This window comes from Poromitra crassiceps (genome assembly GCF_964638095.1).
Source record: "Poromitra crassiceps genome assembly, contig: HAP1_SCAFFOLD_377, whole genome shotgun sequence".
Classification (NCBI taxonomy): Eukaryota; Metazoa; Chordata; class Actinopteri; order Beryciformes; family Melamphaidae; genus Poromitra; species Poromitra crassiceps.
This window is the reverse complement of record NW_028152027.1, coordinates 157995-167500: the sequence shown is the minus strand read 5'-3', so window position 1 is coordinate 167500 and position 9506 is coordinate 157995. Positions and strand designations below refer to the sequence as shown.

The 9506-nt window shown below is 51.6% G+C and overlaps 1 protein-coding gene across 2 annotated transcripts in view; it reads right to left on the bottom strand.

Annotated features, from left to right (window-relative positions):
* Positions 1-9216, bottom strand: part of LOC310771137 (actin-related protein 8-like) — a 16449-nt gene extending 7233 nt beyond the window's left edge. Inside the window, exons 1-5 of one of the 2 annotated variants that reach the window (XM_083663800.1) lie at positions 9043-9216; positions 8329-8499; positions 7001-7111; positions 1096-1200; positions 792-965 (exon numbers count right to left, since the gene is read on the bottom strand). In XM_083663800.1, the coding sequence (XP_083519926.1) occupies positions 792-965; positions 1096-1200; positions 7001-7111; positions 8329-8499; positions 9043-9177 (696 nt within the window). In that variant the 5' untranslated portion in view covers positions 9178-9216. Of the gene's footprint in view, positions 1-791; positions 966-1091; positions 1201-7000; positions 7112-8328; positions 8500-9042 lie in introns of those variants that run through there. The other variant, XM_083663801.1, reaches the window with a different exon arrangement.
* Between the last annotated feature and the right edge of the window lie 290 nt (positions 9217-9506).

Genomic DNA, 9506 nt, shown 5'->3' with positions numbered 1-9506 from the left:
TTATTACAGTTAGATCACCATCAGATACATTATTATGACTGTTATTACAGTTAGATCACCATCAGATACATTATTATGACTGTTATTACAGTTAGATCACCATCAGATACATTATTATGACTGTCATTACAGTTAGATCACCATCAGATACATTATTATTACTGTTATTACAGTTAGATCACCATCAGATACATTATTATGACTGTTATTACAGTTAGATCACCATCAGATACATTATTATTACTGTTATTACAGTTAGATCACCATCAGATACATTATTATTACTGTCATTACAGTTAGATCACCATCAGATACATTATTATGACTGTTATTACAGTTAGATCACCATCAGATACATTATTATTACTGTTATTACAGTTAGATCACCATCAGATACATTATTATTACTGTCATTACAGTTAGATCACCATCAGATACATTATTATGACTGTTATTACAGTTAGATCACCATCAGATACATTATTATTACTGTTATTACAGGCCTCATGAACACAATGTCCATACTTTTCAGTGAATGGCCAATTCACACCGAATACTGACATATTTTTCTCCCTGCCCATTCTGTCTTATGTTGAGCTACAGTAAATCCCATCTTCAAGTGATCGTACAAAATAATAATTTCCACATCTTGCAGAGCAGAGAGCACCCACAAATTCACTCCACAAAGAAGACGACTACTTCGTTCAATAAATTAGAACATCATATTTTCCCTGAAATGTAGTCAAGGCAGCATTTCATCACTTTGCTCACCAGCACCTCTCCTCTCCTACCTTTAAGTCTTTGAGGGGGATCTCCAGATGTTTCTGAATGATGTGGCTCCAGATGGTCTCCAGGTCAGTCAGGACGGCCGTCAGCGAGCCTCCAGTCCCCGCGTGCACGTTCAGCTGCCCTCTGACCACAGGCCAGTGGAGGTCGTAACAGTCTGACGGATTCACGTGCACTGCCTGTGTGTGTGTGTGTGTGTGTGTGGGGGGGGGGGTAAGACAAAGAGAGTCATAACTGTTTGTGAGCTTTCAGAACTTATTCACACATGTACATATTCCCTCTCTCTCTCTCTCTCTCTCTCTCACTGACCTCCTCCCCCACCAGGTGCAAAGGATGGTGCGCTGTATTGGTCCACTTCACCCTGGAGCTGCTGTCCAGCACCGCTGGGCGGATCTGACGGTTATAAGAGCGGGCCTGTGGAGGGAGACAGACAGGCAGAGCACACAGCTTGGTTATAAGAGCAGGCCTGTGGAGGGAGACAGACAGGCAGAGCACACAGCTTGGTTATAAGAGCGGGCCTGTGGAGGGAGACAGACAGGCAGAGCACACAGCTTGGTTATAAGAGCGGGCCTGTGGAGGGAGACAGACAGGCAGAGCACACAGCTTGGTTATAAGAGCGGGCCTGTGGAGGGAGACAGACAGGCAGAGCACACAGCTTGGTTATAAGAGCGGGCCTGTGGAGGGAGACAGACAGGCAGAACACACAGCTTGGTTATAAGAGCGGGCCTGTGGAGGGAGACAGACAGACAGGCAGAGCACACAGCTTGGTTATAAGAGCGGGCCTGTGGAGGGAGACAGACAGGCAGAACACACAGCTTGGTTATAAGAGCGGGCCTGTGGAGGGAGACAGACAGGCAGAACACACAGCTTGGTTATAAGAGCGGGCCTGTGGAGGGAGACAGACAGACAGAACACACAGCTTGGTTATAAGAGCGGGCCTGTGGAGGGAGACAGACAGGCAGAACACACAGCTTGGTTATAAGAGCGGGCCTGTGGAGGGAGACAGACAGGCAGAGCACACAGCTTGGTTATAAGAGCGGGCCTGTGGAGGGAGACAGACAGGCAGAGCACACAGCTTGGTTATAAGAGCGGGCCTGTGGAGGGAGACAGACAGGCAGAGCACACAGCTTGGTTATAAGAGCGGGCCTGTGGAGGGAGACAGACAGGCAGAACACACAGCTTGGTTATAAGAGCGGGCCTGTGGAGGGAGACAGACAGGCAGAGCACACAGCTTGGTTATAAGAGCGGGCCTGTGGAGGGAGACAGACAGACAGAACACACAGCTTGGTTATAAGAGCGGGCCTGTGGAGGGAGACAGACAGGCAGAACACACAGCTTGGTTATAAGAGCGGGCCTGTGGAGGGAGACAGACAGGCAGAGCACACAGCTTGGTTATAAGAGCGGGCCTGTGGAGGGAGACAGACAGGCAGAGCACACAGCTTGGTTATAAGAGCGGGCCTGTGGAGGGAGACAGACAGGCAGAACACACAGCTTGGTTATAAGAGCGGGCCTGTGGAGGGAGACAGACAGGCAGAGCACACAGCTTGGTTATAAGAGCGGGCCTGTGGAGGGAGACAGACAGGCAGAACACACAGCTTGGTTATAAGAGCGGGCCTGTGGAGGGAGACAGACAGGCAGAGCACACAGCTTGGTTATAAGAGCGGGCCTGTGGAGGGAGACAGACAGGCAGAACACACAGCTTGGTTATAAGAGCGGGCCTGTGGAGGGAGACAGACAGGCAGAGCACACAGCTTGGTTATAAGAGCGGGCCTGTGGAGGGAGACAGACAGGCAGAGCACACAGCTTGGTTATAAGAGCGGGCCTGTGGAGGGAGACAGACAGGCAGAGCACACAGCTTGGTTATAAGAGCGGGCCTGTGGAGGGAGACAGACAGGCAGAGCACACAGCTTGGTTATAAGAGCGGGCCTGTGGAGGGAGACAGACAGGCAGAACACACAGCTTGGTTATAAGAGCGGGCCTGTGGAGGGAGACAGACAGGCAGAGCACACAGCTTGGTTATAAGAGCGGGCCTGTGGAGGGAGACAGACAGGCAGAACACACAGCTTGGTTATAAGAGCGGGCCTGTGGAGGGAGACAGACAGGCAGAGCACACAGCTTGGTTATAAGAGCGGGCCTGTGGAGGGAGACAGACAGGCAGAGCACACAGCTTGGTTATAAGAGCGGGCCTGTGGAGGGAGACAGACAGGCAGAGCACACAGCTTGGTTATAAGAGCGGGCCTGTGGAGGGAGACAGACAGGCAGAGCACACAGCTTGGTTATAAGAGCGGGCCTGTGGAGGGAGACAGACAGGCAGAACACACAGCTTGGTTATAAGAGCGGGCCTGTGGAGGGAGACAGACAGGCAGAGCACACAGCTTGGTTATAAGAGCGGGCCTGTGGAGGGAGACAGACAGGCAGAGCACACAGCTTGGTTATAAGAGCGGGCCTGTGGAGGGAGACAGACAGGCAGAGCACACAGCTTGGTTATAAGAGCGGGCCTGTGGAGGGAGACAGACAGGCAGAACACACAGCTTGGTTATAAGAGCGGGCCTGTGGAGGGAGACAGACAGACAGGCAGAGCACACAGCTTGGTTATAAGAGCGGGCCTGTGGAGGGAGACAGACAGGCAGAACACACAGCTTGGTTATAAGAGCGGGCCTGTGGAGGGAGACAGACAGGCAGAGCACACAGCTTGGTTATAAGAGCGGGCCTGTGAAGGGAGACAGACAGGCAGAACACACAGCTTGGTTATAAGAGCCTGTGGAGGGAGACAGACAGGCAGAACACACAGCTTGGTTATAAGAGCGGGCCTGTGGAGGGAGACAGACAGGCAGAGCACACAGCTTGGTTATAAGAGCGGGCCTGTGGAGGGAGACAGACAGGCAGAGCACACAGCTTGGTTATAAGAGCGGGCCTGTGGAGGGAGACAGACAGGCAGAGCACACAGCTTGGTTATAAGAGTGGGCCTGTGGAGGGAGACAGACAGGCAGAGCACACAGCTTGGTTATAAGAGCGGGCCTGTGGAGGGAGACAGACAGGCAGAGCACACAGCTTGGTTATAAGAGCGGGCCTGTGGAGGGAGACAGACAGGCAGAGCACACAGCTTGGTTATAAGAGCGGGCCTGTGGAGGGAGACAGACAGGCAGAGCACACAGCTTGGTTATAAGAGCGGGCCTGTGGAGGGAGACAGACAGACAGAACACACAGCTTGGTTATAAGAGCGGGCCTGTGGAGGGAGACAGACAGGCAGAACACACAGCTTGGTTATAAGAGCGGGCCTGTGGAGGGAGACAGACAGGCAGAGCACACAGCTTGGTTATAAGAGCGGGCCTGTGGAGGGAGACAGACAGGCAGAGCACACAGCTTGGTTATAAGAGCGGGCCTGTGGAGGGAGACAGACAGGCAGAACACACAGCTTGGTTATAAGAGCGGGCCTGTGGAGGGAGACAGACAGGCAGAGCACACAGCTTGGTTATAAGAGCGGGCCTGTGGAGGGAGACAGACAGGCAGAGCACACAGCTTGGTTATAAGAGCGGGCCTGTGGAGGGAGACAGACAGGCAGAGCACACAGCTTGGTTATAAGAGCGGGCCTGTGGAGGGAGACAGACAGGCAGAACACACAGCTTGGTTATAAGAGCGGGCCTGTGGAGGGAGACAGACAGGCAGAGCACACAGCTTGGTTATAAGAGCGGGCCTGTGGAGGGAGACAGACAGGCAGAACACACAGCTTGGTTATAAGAGCGGGCCTGTGGAGGGAGACAGACAGGCAGAGCACACAGCTTGGTTATAAGAGCGGGCCTGTGGAGGGAGACAGACAGGCAGAGCACACAGCTTGGTTATAAGAGCGGGCCTGTGGAGGGAGACAGACAGGCAGAACACACAGCTTGGTTATAAGAGCGGGCCTGTGGAGGGAGACAGACAGGCAGAGCACACAGCTTGGTTATAAGAGCGGGCCTGTGGAGGGAGACAGACAGGCAGAGCACACAGCTTGGTTATAAGAGCGGGCCTGTGGAGGGAGACAGACAGGCAGAGCACACAGCTTGGTTATAAGAGCGGGCCTGTGGAGGGAGACAGACAGGCAGAACACACAGCTTGGTTATAAGAGCGGGCCTGTGGAGGGAGACAGACAGGCAGAGCACACAGCTTGGTTATAAGAGCGGGCCTGTGGAGGGAGACAGACAGGCAGAACACACAGCTTGGTTATAAGAGCGGGCCTGTGGAGGGAGACAGACAGGCAGAGCACACAGCTTGGTTATAAGAGCAGGCCTGTGGAGGGAGACAGACAGGCAGAGCACACAGCTTGGTTATAAGAGCAGGCCTGTGGAGGGAGACAGACAGGCAGAGCACACAGCTTGGTTATAAGAGCGGGCCTGTGGAGGGAGACAGACAGGCAGAGCACACAGCTTGGTTATAAGAGCGGGCCTGTGAAGGGAGACAGACAGGCAGAACACACAGCTTGGTTATAAGAGCAGGCCTGTGGAGGGAGACAGACAGGCAGAGCACACAGCTTGGTTATAAGAGCGGGCCTGTGGAGGGAGACAGACAGACAGAACACACAGCTTGGTTATAAGAGCGGGCCTGTGGAGGGAGACAGACAGGCAGAACACACAGCTTGGTTATAAGAGCGGGCCTGTGGAGGGAGACAGACAGGCAGAGCACACAGCTTGGTTATAAGAGCGGGCCTGTGGAGGGAGACAGACAGGCAGAACACACAGCTTGGTTATAAGAGCGGGCCTGTGGAGGAAGACAGACAGGCAGAGCACACAGCTTGGTTATAAGAGCGGGCCTGTGGAGGGAGACAGACAGGCAGAACACACAGCTTGGTTATAAGAGCGGGCCTGTGGAGGGAGACAGACAGGCAGAGCACACAGCTTGGTTATAAGAGCGGGCCTGTGGAGGGAGACAGACAGGCAGAACACACAGCTTGGTTATAAGAGCGGGCCTGTGGAGGGAGACAGACAGAACACACAGTTTGGTTATAAGAGCGGGCCTGTGGAGGGAGACAGACAGGCAGAGCACACAGCTTGGTTATAAGAGCGGGCCTGTGGAGGGAGACAGGCAGGCAGAGCACACAGCTTGGTTATAAGAGCGGGCCTGTGGAGGGAGACAGACAGGCAGAGCACACAGCTTGGTTATAAGAGCGGGCCTGTGGAGGGAGACAGACAGGCAGAACACACAGCTTGGTTATAAGAGCGGGCCTGTGGAGGGAGACAGACAGACAGAACACACAGCTTGGTTATAAGAGCGGGCCTGTGGAGGGAGACAGACAGGCAGAGCACACAGCTTGGTTATAAGAGCGGGCCTGTGGAGGGAGACAGACAGGCAGAGCACACAGCTTCGTTATAAGAGCGGGCCTGTGGAGGGAGACAGACAGGCAGAGCACACAGCTTGGTTATAAGAGCGGGCCTGTGGAGGGAGACAGACAGGCAGAGCACACAGCTTGGTTATAAGAGCGGGCCTGTGGAGGGAGACAGACAGGCAGAACACACAGCTTGGTTATAAGAGCGGGCCTGTGGAGGGAGACAGACAGGCAGAGCACACAGCTTGGTTATAAGAGCGGGCCTGTGGAGGGAGACAGACAGGCAGAGCACACAGCTTGGTTATAAGAGCGGGCCTGTGGAGGGAGACAGACAGGCAGAGCACACAGCTTGGTTATAAGAGCGGGCCTGTGGAGGGAGACAGACAGGCAGAGCACACAGCTTGGTTATAAGAGCGGGCCTGTGGAGGGAGACAGACAGGCAGAACACACAGCTTGGTTATAAGAGCGGGCCTGTGGAGGGAGACAGACAGGCAGAGCACACAGCTTGGTTATAAGAGCGGGCCTGTGGAGGGAGACAGACAGGCAGAGCACACAGCTTGGTTATAAGAGCGGGCCTGTGGAGGGAGACAGACAGGCAGAGCACACAGCTTGGTTATAAGAGCGGGCCTGTGGAGGGAGACAGACAGGCAGAGCACACAGCTTGGTTATAAGAGTGGGCCTGTGGAGGGAGACAGACAGACAGAACACACAGCTTGGTCACTCTTTTCTCGTATGGTCAATGAATGGAATCTTGTCTTGGTCTCTGCTGCCGGTTAATAGTCGCTGTTCAACATGCAGCTGTCTCGCTCTCACACACACACACACACACACACACACACACACACACACACACACACACACACACACAGACCTGTTCAACATGCAGCTCTCTCGCTCTCACACACACGCACAGACCTGCTCAGCAGACACAGGCGTCCTCCTCACTCCGTTGGACATCTTCTTGGACCAGATGGCCTGCTCCACCATTTTCAGACCGTTCTGCCTCTGCTCACTACTCTCTGGTTTCTGTCAATGAGGAAGGAGGGGTAAGAACAATGAATTCATAAAGACACTTTGCGTGTGTGCGTATGAATGAGTGTGCATATGAATGAGTGTGCGTATGAATGAGTGTGTGCGTGTGTGCGTATGAATGTGTGTGTGCGTGTGTGCGTATGAATGAGTGTGTGTGTGTGAGTGTGTGCTTAAGTTTGGACCCATCTGATTGATGTGTGGTGTGTCCAAACTCTTCCAGATGTTTGACTGGTAGAATAGAAAAAGAGAGAGACGATCTATAGCGTCTCTTTTTCTACACTGTCACGATTGTGACTTTGTCAGACTTTCCCTCTGTCTCTAGTCCCCTCAGGTTCCTCATGTTTCACTGTCTAGGTCCAGCAGGTCTATGTTAGTCTCTAGTCTGTCTCTAGTCCCCTCAGGTCCCTCATGTTTCACTGTCTAGGTCCAGCAGGTCTATGTTAGTCTCTAGTCTGTCTCTAGTCCCCTCAGGTCCCTCATGTTTCACTGTCTAGGTCCAGCAGGTCTATGTTAGTCTCTAGTCCCCTCAGGTGCCTCATGTTTCACTGTCTAGGTCCAGCAGATCTATGTCTCTAGTCCCCTCAGGTTCCTCATGTTTCACTGTCTAGGTCCAGCAGGTCTATGTTAGTCTCTAGTCCCCTCAGGTGCCTCATGTTTCACTGTCTAGGTCCAGCAGATCTATGTTAGTCTCCAGTCTGTGTCTTGTTAGTAAATAACTCAGCTGTTTCCCATGTCTAATCACTTCCCTCTGTGTATTTATGTTCCTGTTCACCTCTCAGTGTTTGTCTGGTCGTCAGCAAGTTCACGTGTGTTCTGTCCCTGTTACCTGTCGTTATATGTTACCTGTTGTTTCATTAAATATACCCAGTTTTGGGTTTACTCATCATCCGCCTCCTGCTGTTGTCCTGCAATTAGGTTCTCTACAGTCTACACCGCTCACCGTGACAGGACAGTCAGACTCTGTGTGTGTGTGTGTGTGTGTGTGTGTGTGTGTGTGTGTGTGTGTGTGTGTGTGTAAACATTTGAGTCTACACCACTCACCGTGACACTACACTAGCAGTGTCTCTTTTTCTACACTAGCAGTCAAAAGTCTGGTTGCGTTTAAACACACGTCTTTCTTTATCTCTACTATTTTCCACAGTTGTGTGAGTGCAGTAGAGACAGAGACAGAGAGACAGACAGAGACAGACTATGTGGTCTCAGTGACGTACGTTGAGACCGTCTCTGAGCAGCCAGGGATCTTCATATCTGGGCTGGCCGCTCTGTTTGTGTCTGCGGGCGATCACGTGCGGGACGGCCACGGGGAGCGTGTCTGTCGCTCGCCCCATGCGGAGCATCCTCGAGCCGGGGTGGATGACCACAATGAAGTTGCTCTGTATTTGCTGAAAAGAAGAAAAGTTAGAAACTGAGATTAGAATCGTGATCAGAATCGCAGATAGTAGTGGTGCCCTTTACATCATAGTCCTCTGCCAGGTTTTTACCAATGACTGTGTTTTTGTATTTTATCCTTGTGTGTGCATTTTTTTTTTTACAATTGTGTGTCTGTATTTTATCCCTATTTTTGCATTATATATTTCAGTTTTTACCATTTTTGTGTATTTTTATCCCTGTTTCTGCATTTAATGTTCATGTTTTCATCATTGTCTTTTTGTATCGTAGATGTTCTCCTGCAAAGCACTTTGTAACAATGGGCTCTATGCCTACATCGGGTACACAAGGAATTTGAGCTGGTTATACAGAAGCTATACACACAAACTGTAAACTGTCAGGAACAGCTTCCACCTGGTCAAAGCTATCGATTCCCCTGTGCACTCTGGTCTAAAGCAGACAGGAGGAAAACGGGGATAACGTTGAACGTTATTACTCTGCTACATTGAGAGAAACTACGAACGGTATCGCATGGAGACACGTTATTAGTTACTGACCTCTTGAAGCGGCTCCGGGATGGCCGGGGGAGCGATGGGTCTTTTGACTCCACGCTGCTGCTCCTTGTCTTTCTCCTTCTCTCGCTCCTTTTCTCTCTCCTTCCCGTTTTCCTGCTCTTTCTCAGCTTGAGTCATCGTGTCAAACTGGGGAGTCGCTGCGTTCAGATGCTTGCGAATTGCTTCAAAAATGCCAACTACAAATGGGAAACCACTCTGTTCGAGACAGCACTTCCGTGTTTTGTCACGTGGGACATGACAGCAATTTCCATTGGTTGAAATAATTATTCTTCTGTGGTGTTTTATGGCGGTTGGCAATTCTCCTTTACCGCCACCTACTGAATTATATAATCTTAACAGTGCTATTAATTTACAGTGTGATCCTATTCATATTGTAAGCGACGTGGGAGTGTGTCAGTGAATTAAAGTCCAAGACGTTCTGGGTTTTACTCATACATTTTAATGAG